The 21,770-nt window shown below is 39.5% G+C and overlaps 1 protein-coding gene across 3 annotated transcripts in view; it reads right to left on the minus strand.

The window, feature by feature from the left end:
* The window catches only part of DYNC1I1 (dynein cytoplasmic 1 intermediate chain 1), a 202,400-nt gene that overhangs the window by 148,720 nt on the left and 31,910 nt on the right, over positions 1-21,770 (minus strand). For all 3 annotated transcript variants that reach the window (XM_067291673.1, XM_067291671.1, XM_067291674.1), the window contains exons 5-6: positions 5,901-5,960; positions 1,591-1,706 (exon numbers count right to left, since the gene is read on the minus strand). In XM_067291673.1, the coding sequence (XP_067147774.1) occupies positions 1,591-1,706; positions 5,901-5,960 (176 nt within the window). The remainder of the gene's footprint in view (positions 1-1,590; positions 1,707-5,900; positions 5,961-21,770) is intronic.

The following is a 21,770-nucleotide window of genomic DNA, read 5'->3' on the forward strand; positions in this document are numbered from 1 at the left end:
GTCCACCCAAGGAAAGGATTTTGTAAAATTGAAGAGCTCCTTGGAAAAAAGCTTTACTATCCAAAAAGAACTTATTAGAAGAAGAGAGGTTGGCTTGTTCAGAAAGGCAGGTCAGCTACTGAGCACCCGAGTTGCAAGCCTGAGAGGTAAACACATCAAAGGCATGTCTTTTATTCCCTGCCTCCATAGGCTTTTGTACTGGATAAAAGCATCGTGTCAGGGAGGAAGGGCAAACTCTTCATCTTATCTAACAATGACTATGATAATGCTCCAGGATCGAGAACGTACCAATCTCAAGTTAGGAAGGCATGGCCTCAGCAACAAACCTTGTCTCTTCAGGGCTCCAGCAGCTCTCAGACAGACAAGCAGAGATTAGCTGGATTGAACTATGGAGGCTCCCGAGACAGCTTCTCCCTCTGCCTCTTCCCACAGAGGCAAAGTCGTCAGGACATACTGCTCAAGAAGCTGCATCCAAGCAATAGGATGATGATGCATGAAGGCACAATTTCAGACAATGGATGACTAAGGCTTAGAAGGTAAACTTGTGGTCTGAGAAAGTGGAATCGGACTATCTAGCACAGGAGTCTTCTACTCTTTTAAAGGCAGAAGTGGTAACCCAGTTGTAGAAAAAGAGCTGGATATGTTTATCACTGTATCTCCCCTGACAGCAACTTGTATTTAGGCAGATTTACTCCTATACCTTTTGCAACCTATTTGAATATTCTTCTGTATGAAACCTGGTGAGGTTCTATTTTATCTTCATCCTTAACAGCAACAATTATAATCATGCCTCAGATACTACTCTTTTTCCAGTACTGATCTTTTCAAGATTGCTTTCAGTTGTTCTTCTGCTACCTGCTTTCTAATAATGTGTAAATTATACCAGGCTAATGTGTAGTTTTGCATTCAGTTTAACTAGTCTCAGTATGACTACAATCAGTTTCTCCAGTACAACACTGGCAAGCATGTAGATAAAGCAACAGTTGGATAAGTGCTCCTGTACTAAGTATCCAGGGTATTTATTTAAAAGCCAAACAGCTATCAAACAGCTCCACAGGTACAGATAATATGTCTGTCAGCAGAGAGAAGATAGGACTGTCCACATCAAAGTGTGTAAGCCTCCTTTTTCAGCACATGTAGCTAAACTGTAACTTCTCTTCTCCTAAGATTCACCTACTAGAGGGGACACAATTGCACTGACCTAATATACTGGGGCAACTTTCCATCACTGCCTCTTTACAAAGCATGGAACAAGAAACTTCCTTGAGAAAGCAAGAAAAATTAAATAAAGCACTATTTTACTTATATTCATAATGATTTATTTGAAAATATGTTCTCATTATACTGTTGTCTAAGCATGATCCATTGTAAGGCAGCAGTTTGGTTCCACCCGAATTTAAAGTCATTATTACAATTATTCTCACCAGAACAGCTATTAATCACATAAACAATACCTGGCTTGCAGAAAATGTGATTAGCAGCTATATTATGATTTACTATTATTTTTCTTACATTCTTTAAGTCTTACTTAAAGACTTATTTTCTATGAGAATGCTTTTGGAAAAAAAAAAAAAAAAGTAAATATCTTACCTTCAGATTGATGCGTGGCAAGAGGCGTCTGGGTCTCCTTGGAGTAGGACACCACCTCCCGAGGTAAGAAATCAACCTGGGTAATCTTTGACACCCCTAGTCTGTGCAGTCTGCGTCTAAGATTGAATACATGACATCAAAAGGTTAGTCATGTAAGTGTAAAGCAGCAGCAGGAAGAAAAGCAATAGCTTTTACGAACAGGATAGAGAAAAATACTTAAATGTTTTCTAAAATGAAACAAAATACACTATGTATGAGAAGCATTTAATTGGACTGAAGAAAATTAACCTGGGAACCAGTGGCCATAATAAATTATAGTTACTGAACCTCTCTGGACCTAGATCAGGTAGCTGAAAGAGACTGTAAATGGGAGAGAGAAATGACCTGCTCATGCCCCTCATAACTATGCAAAAGAATCGTCTTCTGTATCATATCTATATTACTGCAATGTTCTGCCTGCTCAAGAGAGTTAATCCTCAGTCTGAGATACACATAGTGGAAGGGCACAGTAGGCATAAAACAGATAGGCTGGATTAGGAATGAGAGGAAATGAGCATCTCTCAGATGTCCATCTGAGAGCAATGATAGAGCTTTTAAATGGCAAGGTGGGTAATTTCCATAAAGGAGGAGAGTCTTCCTTTCACAGGAATCATTAGCAATGGAATTGCTGTAGGTTCATGGCTACTGGAGTGCTAATGCAATGGCTGCAGGGGAATATCAGGGACACAACTGGAACAGGGCAAGTATAGCCTTCTTCTACTGCTTTCCTAACTCTAAATAAAACACATGAAATAAATCAGTAAAGCCAAATAACACTGTGACTGGGTAAGGGAAATAGTTATGAGAGAGACAGATGAACATGATCACGAACACTTCTAGTCATACACGTTTTACTCAACAATTGGGGAAAATCAAATTGTTTCCTGAATATTATTTGATTATCTGTAGAGAGGGAAGAAAAACAAACATTTACTTGCAAATGTTGTACTGGAAAAATTGCCAGCTTTCATCAGAGAAAAGAATAAGCAAATAATAAATGGATCAAATAAATAAATCTAGTTGTCTAGATCAACACGCATAAGCATGCTTATACATTTATGGGAAATAGTTTCATGGATGCAATGTTTCTGAACTGCCATGCTACTGCAGAAACCAATTTGGAAAAGTAGCAAATTCAAATACACTATCCACATACTTTCTCTCTTCCAGATTGTCAGAAGAACAGAGGTCAAAGGCTTTTTATCTAATCCTTTTATAGTGGTTTAGGTATTCAATTAAGACTAATGTCTGAAAGGAAATGAGAGTCTCAAAAGGAAATTGGCATCACTGGATGACACCTACTGAACTCTTCAGCTGGTTAATGCTACATCAGCTATATATTTTTCTAATCTATTTTCCTGGTTGAGTGTTATTAAGCTGAATGCAATTAGATTCAGCAGGTAATCAGTATGAATCAGCCATATCATGTAGCAAATCACTACAGCAATAATAGTTGTTAGAGCTTTCAGTCTGTCTTCTTTTGAAAAAAAGAAAAATTAACAAGCTTTCCCTCCTTACACCAGTCTGTGACTCTGCCAATAAGAACAAAAGCAATGATTGTCTGAAAATCCTGCATGATGACACAAAAACTTCTGCGCCTTGTGATGCTTTATGAATCTGTAACAGCTAATAAAAGTCTCAGTACCGTGTTACTTTTCTGTAGCTGCTTTAACTGAGGGTCGGTGTGAATTCAAGCTTTAAGAAACAACACCCCAGCAAAATCACATGCAGTTTTTCCTCCTCCACCACCAGAGTTCAAACCACCATTGCCTACTTGGTCAACTAGTCTTTCCTACTGTAGTCAGTCCTCTGCTATCCCAGGCTACTGAAGACAGAAATAAGCTTTGCATTGAAACAGCTTCTGGACTGGGGTCTTTGTTAAGCATCAGTACTCTAATTAATTCTGTGTCTAATCTATGCCTAATTTAGACCTGTGTGCTACCTGTGTGCTACCTGTGTAGAATGTCATCCAGTACACCAAATGGCAACAGATTCCCATGAGGTCACTCCATAGCTCCTTGAGTGACTGGGGGAATGACGGGGAACATGGACCCTAATGGAGAGTTGGATTTAACTGCTAGTTGGCTTAGCTTCTTTGTACACTGTTAACCAAGAAATGAGTTACAGACCAGAGCACTTTGCTGAGAGAATGTGTTGAATTTTTCACCAAAAAAAATTATAATTTAGGAGTTGCTGAGGGCTGTACAAATGTCTAGTGTCACCCATATCCTGGTAATTACTGGTGAATACTGGGAGGTCTCTCTTCATCTGAAGGTATGTGGCCTCTTATTTCTTTTTGCCCCCATTGATCAACCTATAATGGTTCTTGTATAGCTAAAAGCTGGCCTAGTCCCTGGTTCCAAGCACTTAGGGACAGTAGGACCATTCTTTCAGCACCTGGACTCTACCAAATATGGACTGTAATGCCCTAATTCCTAATTCTTTTTTGGGCAGCACTCAACTGTCTATTGCTTTGCCATCCACATTTTTCACCTGAGATGCTCATAAGCCTTTTCATTTACAGCTTGCTGAATATTCACCTTAGAGAACACAGACACTTTGATGGATTTCTTTCCAAACTGCCTATGGGATGTCAGTAGGAAGAGAACAAAGTTTATGCCTTAAAAAACATATTCCTCTGTCTGTAGGAATCAGAAGAAAGAAGCGTCTGCTAGAAGTTTTAAGCTACACACATCATTTGCATGCTGACTGCAGCATTTCTTTTGTATTGGTACATGTTTTATTTATTCTCATGTCACCAGTGGTAAGTCTGATTCTTCCTTCCCTTGGTTTTCAAGACTGTTTTCTTTCAAAGGGGACAGGATTCCTGCTATGGAGTACACCCAGCAACATGTGGATTCAATCTTTTTGGCATGCTTCTTTTCCATCTTTGCACTGACTGCTCATAAAAGATTGAAGTCTTGTGGGTATACACAGTTTTACCTTTACATGAGTCAAATAAACAACCTTGCCTTGCATAGCCATTTGAGCAATCTTGCTTCTGGGAGTGCTCATCTTTCAATTGCAACTTCTGGGAAACAGCAGGTAAGATCTCTACAAGGCTTCTGTATCTTAAAACAGCTTGAGAAACTCTGCCATTTTGGTATTACTCAGGTAAAGGAGAATATAGATCTATTTGAAGCCACACTCAAGTGGAAATTACAAACATTCCTAACAGTTCTGCAGGCAGAGAAACCCTTTTCAGTATGCTACATGGATGGTTTTCACTCTTTTTGATCTTCTTTCCCAGTTAATAGCTCTAATGCCTGTAACTGTCTGTGGGGGTATTGTCAATCAATAACTAAAGGGAAATTGTAGTTTTCCTTACAGCCTACAGCATGCTGAATTTCACAGGAATTGCCAGAGAGAAAACACCAAGAACTAGCAGAAGCATGAGATATTTGTCTGGAGATTGAGAGAGGCAAGCCTGTAAGTTCATAGGCAGAGCAACTTCAGCAACAGAGAGATTTGATTTTGCCCACAGTAGATAAGCTGTTCATGTTATCAGACTTTCCTTGATACTATACTGCATTTGCAAGGAACACTTTTGATCCTTAATACAGTGGCCTTTTAAACTATAAACACACTAGGTGCAGTTGGCTAACTGCACCAGTTAGGTTCTGTTATCTAAAGCAACTAATTTTTTCAGATGTGTTGGGTAAAGAAGTTCCATCCCAAACTAGAAAATACTAATTTTAGCCGTAGTATAATTAAAAAATGCTTGACTAATCTGAACTCAACTGAAAACACAACTCTTGGACTATGATCATATTTAAAAGCACAACTGTAAGCACATATAAAGGAAATCCTTTATAGGATCCTAAGGAAAAAGAGGTAATTGTTATTGCATGTGGAAACAACATAACTATGGCAAAGACAGAAGGGAGGGGAAGAAGTACCTTGCAAATGATTCAGAAAGAAAAGTCTGAATCAATAGGTACAAACAAGACCAGTGAAACTGTACATGCACATTAAAGTGCCACAATAATAACATTTCATCTGTAATGAAATAGTTATTTGTATTGTTTTTCAGGCAACAGAAATAGCAGCTTATCTTTTCATGAGCTTCTTTAAAATAGTTGTTTCTTTCCACAAAGATGGCTTTGCTGAAGCTTCTCATTGATGCTACTAAAAAAAGGAAACTTAAATTATGGTCTTTTTGAGTGAACAAAGCAAATGAAAATCACATAAAAACAGCTCAACTGGGAAGCATTTTCAACATAATTCTTGCAAAGAAATAATAAATGAATAACAAAAGAGCTGACAAATACCCAAGTTCAGAGTCAGACTGGAGCTGCAGCACTGAGGGGTCTGTGTCCCATTGCAAGGTCCTAGGGTGGTAATCAGCCGTGCAGCACAAAGGGGGTGGGGGGAGGAAAAAGAACACACAGAATTAACTGAAAGGATGAACAAAAAACCATCTCATTAGTTACATGCTGTATGTACCACATTCAATCGCCAAGTGCAATGGGGAGTCACAGTTGGTCAAACAAGGTTTGATGCTAGCCTGTGACAGGGGCAACTTATTAAAATTACATATTATTGGTAAACAAAGGGAAGAAGATGGGTTTCCTTTCAGATAGTAGTTAACAAAACATAATATTTTTCTTTTTCTAAAAGATTTCTAACTCACTAACAACAGTTAATGAATTCACAATAATCTGTAATTTGCAGGCAGAGTTCATTGTAATCTTGTTTCTATGGTAAGGTGAATGGAGCCATGAACTCCACTGAATAGTCTAGCCCTTCATATATTCCTGAGCCTGATGATAAACCATCTTGTAAATAGTGCTCTGGGCCCAAACATCATACAGTGTATATGCCAATGAAGAGCCCATAAACACCAGCTCTGGCATGTTCTGGAGGCATCTGGCACAAATAAACAAATTCCTCTTCTTTTCATCCAGCTAAAATTTCCAGGGGGAGAGGGTAACGAAACAGCTGGGGAAATCAGATCTATGACAGTCTCTTAATGGACTGCTGTCATATGGGACTGTCACAAAATATATGAATGCTCCAGAGGTGTGGTCTCAAGCACAGATTTTGTTCTTTGCACTGCAATGCAACTTGCCATGCTAATATCTCTAAAACACTTTGCAAACACTCACAGAGCCCTCCAGGAATCCTGTAAAATACTTCTAATCCCCCAGTTCAGAAGTGCAGAAATTAACATGTTCAGATCAAAATTTTCAAAAGTGCCCACTCATTCCCTGGGTCTTGACCTTACTTTATTTTGCCTCCCTAATGAAGCCATATCTCATATGCAAGAAATCTGCCAGAACCTGTGACAGAGTCAGGAAAAGAACTGTGCCTCCTGAACACCTTTTCCTGTAAGACAAACACTAGATTATGCACTGCTCTCATTAGCAGAGGCAAAAGCAAAGGAAAGCATATCTCCACTCCTTCACTAAAGCAAGCAAGTCATGCAGACACACTGAATAATGATGGTCCTCAAAATTATAAATTCCCTTCATTTCATTTTAAATGCAAATTTTAAAGATATGGAGAACATAATTTTACCAAGTTCAGCCAAAACCAGCCATGTAACCAGCCATGCTCAATTTACACAAGCCCTTCTGCAACAACAGCAACCTTTGCCAATGAATCATCCATACAAACTAACAAGTTATTGAATTAGATTAGAAGTAGATCTCTTAAAGCTGTATAATTACTGTTATCTCCTGTATTTAGTAAACTCACCCATGCTATTGCCAATGGTAACTCACTCTCTGGAGAGATGAACAAGGGCATGTGCTGCACTCTGTCATGTCAAAGTGAAAGATAATCAACCTCAATACCCTGCATGTACAAAAAGATTGAAGAATTGTAATACTAAGGTGCTCTTCCAGGCAACGTAAGGGCACTTACTCTCCTCAGCTTCTTAGGGTCTGCAGTTATGTGCATTGTATGAAAGACCTTAGAGTGATAAAGGAATTCTCCAAAATGAAACAGAGGACTGCAAAAGGGTCAGAGATGAAACAATACAGTAATGAAGAGCAGAACTTCTCCCTGTAACTTGACTGTAACTCAAGTACAGTGGAAAGGAAAATGGACATAAGGATCTGAATGCCTGATGCAAGGCAAAAGCATCAGTGACTAATGCATTATAGATACTCCATTAAAAATGCTGTGTGTGAAAATGACTCTTGTAATATTACCAAGGTCAGTAACCTCTAATGGGACTTGCTATGCAAATGCCAGTTGCTCATTTTATAGCTGCCTAGGGGCTACTTATACTTGCACACCCAGGTTTTCTGAACACTTAAAAGAAAAATATACATAATCTATATACATACACATTTTTCCCCTCCATATACTTTCAAAACTAGGAAGCTTCCCAAGGGATAAAGAGTATTCCATTAGAAAGAACTCCATTACGATCTGATTAACAAGAGCTTGCAGCAGGTCTCTGAAGAGATGTAGAATTTACACTCCACCTCTTAGAATCCAGACCGAGTTGCAAGAGAGGTTACATTTACCTAGCATTCAACTGATTGCCTAAACTTATTAAGTTTTGAGATCCCACACACTCAAGATAGTACTCAACCTCCAAAATATGAGAAAAGTAATGCCTACTGCTAGAATTCCCAATGTAAATAAATCAATTTAACCCTTATTCTACAGCTGCACCTTCTAGGATTTGGGGCATCATTTGTTAAATGCAGTCCATACATGTAATGAAGAAACGTTTTTTCCCTAAAGTACTCCACTTTCTGGATTCACACACACAGACTTAACCATTCTTGACATTGATATATACTGCTAATAGCAATTCTCCTTGACTCCTGAATACTTCTGTTTTTAACAGTTTCAGTGGATTTGCAAAACATTTCTTAGATTTGTGCCCCAAATGGTAATTGTTTTCTCTGCATCGTCATGCTACCACTCTGCAAAGGCTTGAAAATAGACTTTGGGTTTGGTTTGGTTTGTTTTTACAACAAAATCAATTTGTTGTGGTGTCCTCTCAAGCTTGGATGAACTGAGTTACCCCAGAAAATGAGGCTGTATGTAGCAGATCTTCAAATTTCGAGTCTCTTGCCCTAGGAGACACAGAAAGTAAATGGCTGCACTTACAGAACAGAGGCTGGAGAGCATAGAGACTGACTACAGGTTTCAGGAAATGATACTGGTTTGTCCTTCGCCTCTTCCTGCCACTTGATATATGTCTACAGATCAAAACAAAAGTGAGTGTACAGTAAAGATATGTAATCTGGGCCTACAATTTAGCCAGTTTAGACAGCAATAACACAGAAGAAGAAATAAAACAGATTCTAAGCATATTAGCAACCCAAGGGCATACAATGTTGAATAGCCTGTGCTCATCCACACCAGCAAATTAAAGCTAATCTGTTTCTGCTGAGCAGACATACTGTATGACATTCCCTGATCATTTGGAGAGCATTACCTTTATGCTTGTTCTCCTGTGGATAATACTCAAGGGGGATTGTGAAATGCCATTGGATCCCAGTGAAAAATCAGTGCCAATCTTTTCCAAATGTTTTTTTTTCAAAGTTAAGAGTTCTTTTCCCAGAAGTTTCTTCATGAACAAAAAGGTTAGATGTTATACCTCTTTTTCCTTTCTTCCTAGTAAATTAAAACTGAAATTAGCCTTGGGACTTCTAGTCACCCAAGGTAGGGCAGAGGGAGTAACTTTACAGACCCCAAAGACCAGTGCAAGTGCTGGTAGGTCAGCATTGAGGCACAGGCAGGAAGTGACACTTCTGCTCCCATTCTGGGCCTTTTTAGAAAGCATAAGTGGATGAAAGTCCTCCTAAAGATTTCAGTTGATTTTGGCACAAGTCTGTGTAGAAGAAATTAAAAGCATTTTACATTACCATTTTAATGGGGAAAAGAGACTTCCAAGTTATGTTTTGCATTTTATGTATGTTTAAAAAAAACAAGAAGAATGATGACAATCAGAACAAGGTCAATAAATGTTTTTGAAAGTAGGGACAGATAAAATGGAAGTATCCCCTTTTCTGCAAGTTATTTTTCATTCTGATGTATGTTTATGATGTTGTTTAGCTTCAGGATCTCTTTTCTACTTTGTGAACTGAGCAAATCACTGCTATGGGGACAAAGAAGGCATGTGGCTAAGTTGGGACCACCCTACATTATCCTTCCAGCTCATAAGAAAAACTCATATCTAGTGAGGGGCAGAGCAACATCTGACCAATTCGAGCCTCTTACAGCACAACTAACTCCAACCTCAAAGGAAATAGGTGAATACAATTTTAGTGAGGTATTCCTGTATTGAGCCTACTTCCAGTGCTGTACAGGAGGTCAGAGAATATGATATACTACTTCTTCCTGATATCAAAATTTATGAAAGCAGACAGATCCTACTCTGTGGGAGACAGTAGTGTGTTTGAGAATTAGACCTACTAGGGAAATGCAGTGCTTCCTTGGACATTCCAGCATTTCCATAAATCTCCTGCAGTTCATTTGAGTTGAGCCCTCTTCTGAGGGAAAACTGAGTGTGCACACCATGCAAAGAATTCCCAGAAACCCCACAAATGGAAACTTACTGAGCATGAGAGGCCCTGCCAGGACTGAGCCAGATCAGACCATTCCCAGAAAGCGCAGACCTTACTTTCATGAGAACTACTGACATTGTCTCAATGCTGGTTGTTATATAAGTCTCCCACATAGTAACAAACAATAGCCCTGCTATCAATCTTTCTTTTACACGTTTGGTGGAAGACTGCTGCCCTTGGATGATTGCAGGATAAAAACAATGTAACTATGATCGAATAACAAATTGTTCTAAAGCAGTATGAAAGGAATGAGGATTTTTAGATCTTGTACTGAGACTTAGTGGAGAAGGTATATGGGTTATTACCTCCCTCAAAACTGATTCGTTTTCATATTCTCTATCGGCTCTACACTACAACCTTAGTAATATTCTATCTGCTTGGAATTCAGGACAGCATTCTTAGATGCTGGTGCTGTTTCAGCAATTAGTACAGAGAAAGTACCAGTTAATTTTGATACAATGCATCTCCTTTCTCCCCAGTCAGTAAGGGAATAACCTGTAGAAAGAAAACGAGAGGAAAAAGAGAACAAGATGTCATTCACCTATGAAAGGGGATGGATGGTAAGGCAACTCATGAGATTCTTCTATTTTGAATTCATGTCCAAGGCATCAGGGAGACCCTGATTCAGAGCAAATTTTAAGAAGACAGAGACAATTGCAGAATTCAAGGAAGGAAGTGAAAATAATCTGAACAAAAACATTATCTGTTTTGAATTACTCTTACACAGGAAAATCAGGTATTCCACCATGTGGATGCCCTGTGGAATCTTACTTCCAGAAGATTTTATTCTAATTGAATAATGTCAATTATGTAGCTTAAAAATGTGGAAATAACAGAAATAAATAAAATACAAATAAAATAAAATATCTGAGCTCTTGAAAAAAGTTCCCAACCTCCATCTGCATTAATGACACACAGAGGCTGTCATCTAAAACTGTCTGAAATCTATGAGAATTTTTCAGCTGATTTAAGACACTTTGGATCTGGTCTTCGCGATAGCATATGAAACATGTAGAGCACCAGCACCAATATAAATACTTATTAAATGATAAAATGATATGAATATCCTGAATCATAGCCAGATTGCAGTACAACTCAGCTCTGATAAATGCCTCAATCCAACACTTTTCATTCAACCTGTGTGCAACATGCTGGCAGCTTTGTTCTCACTCTGCTTCCCTGAAGCTAAAATCATATCCTCCCTCATCTATTGCTGATGCTGAAGAACATGTGTTCTGCATGACTTCTTTTCTCCCCCACCTTCCCTTCCCAGGTCAAGAGCAACTAGGCCTGAAAATCTGTGCTTTTGAAAAAGGCTACTCACAGCAATAACAGCAAAGCTTGCCTTTCCAAAGGGCCTCTGGCAGGGTAGAAATCTTTCTGACATAGTGCAAATCACTCCTACAAGCAGAACTGGAGAAAGGAAACACCATATTGTGCCATTTCCTGTCATCAAGAGCTGTTGTGCTTCCCAGACAAGGAAAAAATGGCACTGACAGCATACTGAGTCCTGAGGGATCTGCTGAACTGAGATATCCATATGTGTCACTAATGAAACACTATTAGACCTGACAGGTCCCAAACCCAGCATCTTCTCTTGCAATAACAGCAACATCCTAAAATGACCCTTTCTGTGGGGAAGAACTATGTCCTCCGAACCCTAAAATACTGTGAAGAAGCTGGCCATGACTCCACAGATCAAGCTACACTGAGGTTTTCAGAGATCAAAGGCCAATCCCATTAAGCAGAACTCAGAGAGATTGGAAACGACAGAGGGAGTCACCCACAGCCTCTGAAGTCTCAAAGCACCTTTGCCTAAAAGAGTAATGTTTCTAAAATGGTATGAATGATAGGAAAAAATGACTATTCTCATTTTTCCCATCCAGAGTAGCAGGGAATCTTGACATTACAGAGGGTGTTTGCACTGTCTATCTTCAGGCACCTAAATTCAGTGCTCCAGCAAGGATACAAGTCACCATGGGCTCTCCACACAGGAACAGAAAGACAGGAAATTCCTCCCCAGAGCAGTTCAGAGCACCCAAGTTAGGCTCCAACTCTAAGTAGGTTTCAGAGATGGCTGTCCATGGAGAGTTCAAAGGACACTAACCCACCAAAGCACCTACGTTAGGCTCCTACAGTGGAATTACAGAGAGGCCTGCCTGTGTGACTCTCTGCCACCCCATTCTCAAGTAACTATCCATCTCCAGGCAAGTGATGGTGGGATTGAGTAGCTTCTAGCTTATGCTCAAAGGAAGATCTGGGGAATTACAGGCTGGCCAGCATCACCTCAATCCCTGGGAAGGTGATGGAGCAAATCCTCCTGGAAATTATTTCCAAACACATGAAGGATAAGAAGATGATTGGGAATAGCTGGCATGGATCTATGAAGGGGAAACGTGCTTAACCAACCTGAAAGCCTTCTACAACGAGATGATTGGCTTAGTGGATGAGGGGAGAGCAGTGGATGTTGTTTATCTCAACTCTAGTAAGGCTTTCGATACTGTCCCCCATAACATCCTCATAAACAAGCCAATGAAGTGCAGGCTGGATAAGTGGAAAGTGAGGTGGATGGATGGAAAAGTGGCTAACTGCCAGGCTCTGAGGGTTGTGATCAGCACAAGCTCCACCTGGAGGCCAGTCACCAGTGGTGTATCCCAGGGGTCAATTCTGGGTCCAATATTGTTTAAAATCTTTATTAATGATCTAGATGATGGGATAGAGTACACCCTCAGCAAGTCTGCAGATGACACAAAACTGAGGAGTGGTTGATACACCAGATGGTTGTGCTGCCATTCAGAGGGACCTTGAGAGACTGGAGAAATGGGCAGAGAGGAACCTCATGAAGTTTGGCAAAGGGAAGTGTAAAGTCCTGCACCTGGGGAATAACTCCATGCACCAATACAGTCTGGGGGACAACTGGCTGGAAAGCAACCCTGCAGATAGAAGACCTGTGGGTCTTGCTGGACAACAAATTGACCATGAGCCAGAAAATGTATGCTTATATCAAAGAAGGCCAATGGCCTCCTGGGCTGCATTAGGCATTGTGTTGCCAGCAGGTCGAGGGAGGTGGTCCTTCCCCTCTACTCAGCACTGATGAGACACATCTGGAGTGCTGTGTCCAGTTCTGGGCTCCTCAGTACAAGAGAGACATGGACATACTAGAGCAAGTCCAGCAAAGGGTCACATGATGAAGGGACCAGAGCATCTCTCACATGACGAGAGGCTGAGAGAGAGGGGACTGTTTAGCCTGGAGAAGAGAAGGCTCAGGGAGGATCTTATCCATGTGTATAAATACCTGGGGGGGCCAGGGGAGGAATAAAGAAGTTGGAACCAGATTCTTCTCAGTGGTATCATGGGCACAAACAGAAATACAGGAAATGCCATTTAAACAAAAGAAAAAACTTTTTTATTGTGAGGGTGATCAGACACTGGAAGAGGCTGACCATAGAGGTTGTGAATCTCCATCTTTGGAGATATTCAAAACTCGACAGGACACAGTCCTGGGCAAGCTGCTCCATCTGACTGTGCTTTAAGCAGGGGGGTTGGACTAGATGATCTCCAGAGGGCCCTTTCAATCTCAGTTATTCTGTGATTCTGTGATCTGTGCTCTTTCATCTCCCTGTTAGCACGCAATGAGGAGCCAAGGGGCTATCTCAATTGACAGGAGAGCTACTTGAAAGCCTTCAAGTTTCAGTCTGGTTCTTCCTTTCTTTCATTCTAACTTCGAATGCAACTAGCAAAAGAAGTCAGTTAGGAAAAAGGCAAACTAAAAAGCCCCAAACTGCAAGGAACAACAGGATTCTTGTTTTTCACTTTGAGTGAAAGAGAAGCCCAATGTTTAAAAGGCTGGCCTGGACTACAATTTCCACAAGGTTCAGAATCACTTACATTAAAGAACTGTGCATCTGTGCATGGACAAAATATTGAAAAAGTTTCCATTCAACACATATATTCATAAAAAAAATGATGAAACAATTGTGAGATATGAGAGCTATTTTTAAATCACCTGTAAAATACAACACTTTTAAGACATGTTTGAATGCTTTTTTTCAGTATGATATCAAATATTGTTGTCTAAATTACAATCCAACACTATTTGCAAGTTCAGTATGCAATTTATCATATATCTAGACTTTTTTGAAGGTTTGAGAGTTGCCAGATGCATTTAAGGCTGCATAATTATTTATCCATAAAATTTTAGAGTTTTATCTATTTTGTTCTGTCACAATTAGCTTCTCCAAAGCTTCTACTTTACTGTTGGTTAATTAGAAAACTTAAGTTAGAAAACCGTTAGTGAGAAATTACTGCAGATGTTCGGAAATATATATATATAAAGATAAGTTGTTTGTTTTTAGTCCTTTCATTCTAGATTTTTGTAATCTTAATTTTTCCCTCTATAATTTTCACTTCCTGATCTTTGTCATACGTTTAAAATGTGTCTCCAAAACAAAATACATGAAGAAAAAGATTTAAAGCTACTACTCAGAGATGGAAAAGTACCACTTGCCTCAATTGATGCTTTGCATTTAAACCACTTTTCTGGTGCCATCTGTGCTCTGTTTTGCAGATCTGTTCCACTTTTAAAGGACTGGCAAAAAGAAAATACCTTCCTTGTGCTACTGTTTTCTGAAGCACATTAAAAGCAAGATGGTTATCAGTATTTAGGGAGGATTTCTGCCTCTCAACAAGACACTCACTTAGGCTTATACAGCAGAATGCTCAGACATCAATGTGAGTTGTTGTATTTGGAGCTGGGCTGGTAACCGTACAACAAAATGAATACATTCAGTAAACAAGAAGTTTGGCACCACTGTTGGAGCACAGCCAGATACTTGGGTTTGCATTTACACTTCCAAACAGGCTGACACCTCTGACTTCCAGTCTTAACCAATGAAAAGAGCAACTATGACCTCCCTGAGAGCGGAGCATTATCTTTCAGCTGCCTGGCAACCATAATAGTCCTTGTCAGTAGAGTATGAGTTTAAAATAATCTTTCTTTTTTTAAGATACATTTATAAAATGTCATGGACACAGTAGCATTTAAAACACAAACACATGTATATTCCAAAATTCTTGTTAAATCAAGGCTATGTGGCTAAGTATATTTAATTAGTTTTCAAAATCCACTTGAAATTTAAATTAGAATGAACAATTCCAGCGTGACTTTAATAGTAAGGACATGTAAAGGGACAAACACCTTGTTGATTCCCATTTTGCAGAATTACACTGAGTAAATAAGAATTTAAATAAATTCAATCTGCTTTTTTTTTGATATATTTAAAGTCTGTCCTTTGATTCAGGTCTACATTATAGAACATAATCTCCTGGCAATGTAATGAACCTTGTCATTCTCACAATTTATATGCTACAGCTGCAGAAATTTCAGCCTGGAAATTTATGCTGGTTTACTGGAAGGGCCACTGTAAGCAGCAGGCTGTCTCTGCTAGGACATAAGGTCAAATAGTTAGAAGCTTCTGCTGAGTCCATGGATTGACAAAGATTTACTGTAAAAGTGTTGGAAAGCATGAACTGTCATTTTGAAAGTGCATTAATAAAAAACACATTCAGGAGAGGGAAGACAAATTGTTTGCTCTTGTAGTAAATCCTGAAGCAGTTCAAAAATTCCTTTTTATAACAATATTTTAATCTTGGTTTTTATATCAAGAATAAGTGACAAAACAACTCAGATGATAATCACAAATGTGAAAAAAGAATTTGGTGGGATATATTTTACATGTTATCAGCTCCTGCAGACACGCTCAGGGAACTGCCATACTGACATTAGGACACTTTGATCCAAAGCCCACTGATATGTACATAAGGGAAGTTTTCTCATAAACTTCAGCAGGCTTTGGATACAGTCCCATAAGAGAAGACAATGTTACATTTATTAAACAAACCTAGGAAGGAAAATCCGTAGCCTTTCAGAGGAGTCAAACAGATAACAGGAAGATTGGAACTTACATTATTGTCTGGTATTCCATTTATGTCTGGTTCCCATTTTCACAGGCTTCAAGAAAATCCTTAAAAAATATGTTACTGTAACTACTACTTAGTGGTTCTTCTTATTTTTCCAGATTAAACATCAAATTGAGAATGCAGTTTTTCTGAGGGCTTTTCAATGGGCTAGTGAAGGAGAAAACATCTACATGCACAAACTGCACCAGTTTAACTATGTTAACCAGTTCAACATAGGAGGTGATCTCATACAATGTAATTAAATCAGGATGAAATTCTATGCAAGAGAACTTCTGTTTAAGCCAAGGTGGTCCTTAGCAAGTAAGAAAGATTTTTTTGAGATGACTAAAATTATTTGTTTTAAGCTTAGTGTTTTAAGTGTTTTAGTCCCCTAAGTCATCTGATTGTCTTACTTCCAGGCATTATATGCCTGGACATAACTACAGAGAAACAACTACATATGGGCTGATAACCTAAATGGTTAAGTGGGGCTTTATACACTAATATTATTTTCTTCTGGAGGCAGCTGAGGCTCAGGTTTCTAAGGCATTTTATGAAGCACCCTGAGAATGGCAGTCTTTCCTTCTCCTTTAATTTATAGCATAGAGATGCTTGCTAATGAGAAAAATAATCAAAGATCTGGAGGACTGAACTCTATCCAACCTTTAGGAATGAAAGCATGAAAATCCTTAATGATGCTTACATGCTAAAAGGATTGCAAATGATTCTAATTAATACAGACCATTCTGACTTTGTAACTGGCAGGCACTGAAAAATACTCCTTGCTTTCTAGGTTGGATGTAAAGACACTTGAAAGCAACTGCCAAATATCAGTCCCTAAGGTGTCTACTTACAGTTATAGGCTGAAAAAAAAAAAAGGCATGCAGAGGCTTCAGATATCTAGGGCTAAATACATATTGAATATAAGGAAGTAAGATTGTGGCTTTCCCTGTGCAGGCACAAAAGGAGGGAAGAGACTGTAAGAAACCTGCCTTCCTCCCACCTCTTATATTAACCTATACAGGGCAAGCCATAATGTGTGCAAGCAGCTCAAGGCAGTATTTGCAGCAGCCCATACTCAGGGGAATGAGGTCTGGTCAGCACTGTTACTGTCCTGTAAATGGGCCACAGATGGGAAGTGTGAGAGAGATTTGCTGCATCTATTTAAACAGCAGCAGAGTTGGCACAGCAATAACAGCTGAAGCAGCCAGGATCCCCAGGGCAAGGCGGGGGGCCAACAGCATTCCTCCTCTCACACATGCCAGCACAACTCAGGTCAAGAAGACTCAAGGCACAGTTTGGCCTCTAATGCTGAAGGAAACCATAAGATGAAACATATATGCCAAGAGAGCCTGATGATGGCGTCATGATAAATACAGGAGGAAATTTAACAGTTGGGGTGTGCATTTCTGCCTTACTACATAATTGGAAACCTTCCATACCAAAGCCAAAGCAATCAACCCAGAGTGGGAACTCCAGGATCCCATGGGTTATCCCATTCACCTCTAGCCACCAATTTTATAGTGCTCTTGACTATCCACTAGGAAAGTCTCATGTTTGCACTATACAATGCTCCATAGGGTTACAATCCTCCTTTTTCTGAATAAAACACCATTCAATGAAGATCACAATAAAGTAGATATTTTCCCTTGATTTGACTAAATTACAAGGGCTTTTGGAGGGGGTCCATGTATGGTGATGGCCTTTGTATGGAGAAGAAATGTACCTATTCCTTCACATACCCCAATCCCACCAGGAGCATAATAAATGTGTCACAAACACTCTCTGACAAGCCACCAACACAGGACAGGCATAATTGCAGAGGTCTCTATGTCCCAGTTTTATTTAGTTCCATTATGATTCCTTATCTAAGGGCTGGAACATACACACAGCTAAGCAGGGGGAAAGGGAACAAAAGCTGAAAGGTCTATATTTCTATTATCTCTCAGGTTCTGCATAGCACTCTGGATCAGAGTCCAACAGTTTTCCTGACACCATGGGCTGTATGAACTCCACTAAGAATGTTTCTTCCCTGTAGCTCCCTCAGGGTCTTTACACTGTTCTTTCTTTCCCTTTTTGTGTGCCAGTAAAACAGCCATTTAAAGGCCATCTTTCACATATAAAGTGATCTTAAAAAACCTACCACCAAAAAAAGTCTGCTACTAGTAACAGTTAAGGCTCCTACTCCTGAGGCAATACAACACAGGCCCACTTGTATTGGTAGCATTTTAAGGAGGATCCTGTCATTTGTGAAATCAGTAACACAATGAAATGCTGGTAATTTAAAGCTGAGTGGCAATGATGAAACAGCATCATTGCACGGAACCTGTCAAATGCATTTACTTAATGATAAAGTAGCTAGACCCTAGGCGATATGATTATACAGGAGTGGTTATAGCTAAACGTACAAAAGCATGGTTTTGTTACTGTCTAGAAGAGATCTTTTCTGTACCTAAAGAGAAGAGAGAAAATATGCTGCATGGACATAAAAGACAACCTACTGCAATAATCCAGCCTTCTTGTATAACCAAAATAGAGACCAGGATCCACTTTCTTCCTTCACCTTCTTTATGTGTCTAATTAAACAGCAAAGCAGTTACTGAAAAAAGGAGACTGGAATTCTGATAACCTTTGTTCAGCTTGTAAGTGTTACTGCATTAAATAAGAGCTGTTTAAAAATAAAACAGTGAAAATAAAAGCTGAGTCACCAAGTCTGTTTTAAAGCAAAAAGCCTGAGAAGCACAGAATCCAAAGAAAGACTTTAGTGACATTTAGATACACTCATGAGAGATCAGCAAACAAAATCTTTGCAATTACAATTATTATGTGGTAAGAACACACTTCTTAACTTGATGCGCCTTTTTTTGACTTGACTGATGGCAAGAGAGATTAAATACAAAACTGTAAAGGGTAAATGCAACATTTAAGTGACATGCTCTGACTCACTGGGTGCCCAGGTGCTCCAGAGCTAACTATGATTTTATATCTGAGAAAGAAGAAATGTTTGTGTCTGAGATTCAGACATGAAGCAATGCAGGACTAACACAAGGCTTATGTGTGTGTTTCAGTATTGTATTAAAAAGCAGAACACCTAAAAACTACACAAAAATGAGTAAATAACACACTGCAGAGAAAAATGACTGGAATTATATCTGCTTCTTGCTGCACTGGGCCAATACGAACTGAAGGTAGACATCAATAAAGTAAAAGAAAACATATCCTAATATATTTCTGTTTATACCCAAATGGCTCAAAGTAGCCAGGGTAGATGGAAGCAACTCTAAGTCATATCTGACAAAAACATATGTGAATGCAGACTAATATTGTCAGCAAACACAGAACGACCAAACAGAAAACATGCTGTTGAGTCTCTATCAGTCAGAATTGAATCCAATCTAATGTGACAGCTGCTACTGCGTTCTGTTGAATACAAACCAGGAAGGTATTCAGAGGTCACACTAAGTATAAGATGAACTGATGTAGTGGACAAAAAATTACACCAACAGCCAAAACCAAAAGTAATGCTGCTCCTCAGAGAGAAGTCCTCAAACATTATAGACAATTGTTCTATTTTTAGAATTGCCCATGTACTGTATTCTACAACATTTTATTTAGAAATAAAACTGTAGCGATGATGAGCCAATCAGGATTCCATAGGGGCCAAACTTCTATGAAAAATGGCATATTACTGCCAGAAAATCTCTTCCAAAAATCTGATTCTCCTTTAGTTTTTTTTCCTTTGTTACCTAATGCTATGCTCAGACTCATTCTCACAGTAACTTTCATTAAATATTTATAGTTTCTTCTAAATAAGGCCTGACCCTGCAAAGCTTTACTTCAAATAAACCTCACACACAGAAGAAGGTTAACTGATTTCAGTGCACCAAAAACATCTCAAAAACTGAGATATCAATAGGATGGAAACGTAGGTTAACTCAGGCAAGACCCATTTAAACTTAGTATCACCTTAGTGCCCTAATCCAAGTTAGAATGTACTTACAGAATAAGTGGCTATAGCCAGAAACACCCCCAAAACCAATGGACTGTGAGAGAAAGAGTAGAAAACAATCCGCCTGGAGGCTTGCATTATTTTATAGCAGATAAAATACGACACTAAAATAATCATTCCCTGAAAGCAGCTACCAGAAGATCAAGAATGCTTCCCACCACCTTAGTCTTCATGGTAGCACACAAAATAATCAGGTATCTAAATATATGGGCAGCAAAATATGCAGAAGTTAGAAATCATAAGAGCACAGATGAAGTTGTTGCAGAAAGAAATACAACCATTTACCTTTACATGCCCAAGACCGCTGAGCCTTGTGCAGTTTACTAACAGATGGAAGGTGGGAAATCTTCTATACAGCCTACTGTGATTCTCATGTTCAAGCACAAAAGGTACACAGGAAAGTGCTGCATGCACGGAGCTTAACTGCACACATGTATTGCACACACACAAAACCCAGGCAGTTCAGCAATAAGTGGGATGAATGAAGCGACCTGGGAACGCACAGGAGCAGTGAAGGATAAAGGAAAAAATGGACCACACATTAATCACACCATGGTCCACAAATGGAAGTCCTCCATGCATACAATATGCAGGGTGAACACACAGACACCCTGCAGATAATACCAGAGTCCATATCAACAGAGGTTAATATTAGCACATAAAAGCTACCCAGCCACAAAAGCATGTCCTTCCAGCACAGATACGCTTCTGCTACCCTATACGCAGCTGGCATGCATTGTGAAGGCTGACCCCAGTGCTTTGGCCCTACCTGTGACAGGGTACTGGAGCTTTTCTAGAGCAGCATGCTTAGCTGGTTCAACCCAGAAGCCCTGATATTGCACTGCCTGGCACCGAAGCACTGCATAAGGCTTATTCCTGTACACTCCCCCAGATGGCACAAACATGCTGCTCATGGCTGCGAGTGCTGAGAGGAGATTCATAAAGGTCTAAGGTATGTTGGGTAGTAAAACATGCCTCTTCATGGGCATGATTTTATCACAGTTTTACTGTGACAGCTAGCATCCTCTCTGGCACCCCTTAAGAAGGGGGCAGAAGTTCAGACTATCTACTGCAGAAGAGGGTTAAGATGTATATAGTTATCATGAAGATGCTCAATGCTGATACCCTAGAAAAGGCAAATTTGTCCTTCACAGCACGCCACAGCATGGGAGCTCTAGGAGATGCCTTTGATTCAGCCCCTTTCTTCATGACATTTACTCAAATCTAGTTAGCTGAAATCTATGTTTCAGGTGTACATGGCTGTATGAGCTGATCAACAGAACAGGAAACTGGTCATCAATGTCTGTGGACAAAATAATTATCCTGAAGGAGCCAAGCAGAAGATACTTTGTTCCAATGAGAATCTTCATGGGATGCTCCAATAGTCTTGCAGAAAAAATATATCATAACAGAAAGCCCTGCAGAAAGCCCTCTGTCCATATACTTATGCACGTAATTTTCTTGTCCTATCTCTGGAATACAAGCAACTTAGCCAGCAAAAAAGTAAAATGGGGTACGCAAAGCAATGTGGAAATAGGCAAGCTGCTCTCTGTGCAACAACAGGGCTCTGATGAATTGTTCAGAGCCGCCTGATACCTAAGAACATCACATGTCAAATCTACCACTTGTTCAGCACA

The sequence above is a fragment of the Apteryx mantelli genome, chromosome 2 (genome assembly GCF_036417845.1).
Source record: "Apteryx mantelli isolate bAptMan1 chromosome 2, bAptMan1.hap1, whole genome shotgun sequence".
Lineage (NCBI taxonomy): Eukaryota > Metazoa > Chordata > Aves > Apterygiformes > Apterygidae > Apteryx > Apteryx mantelli.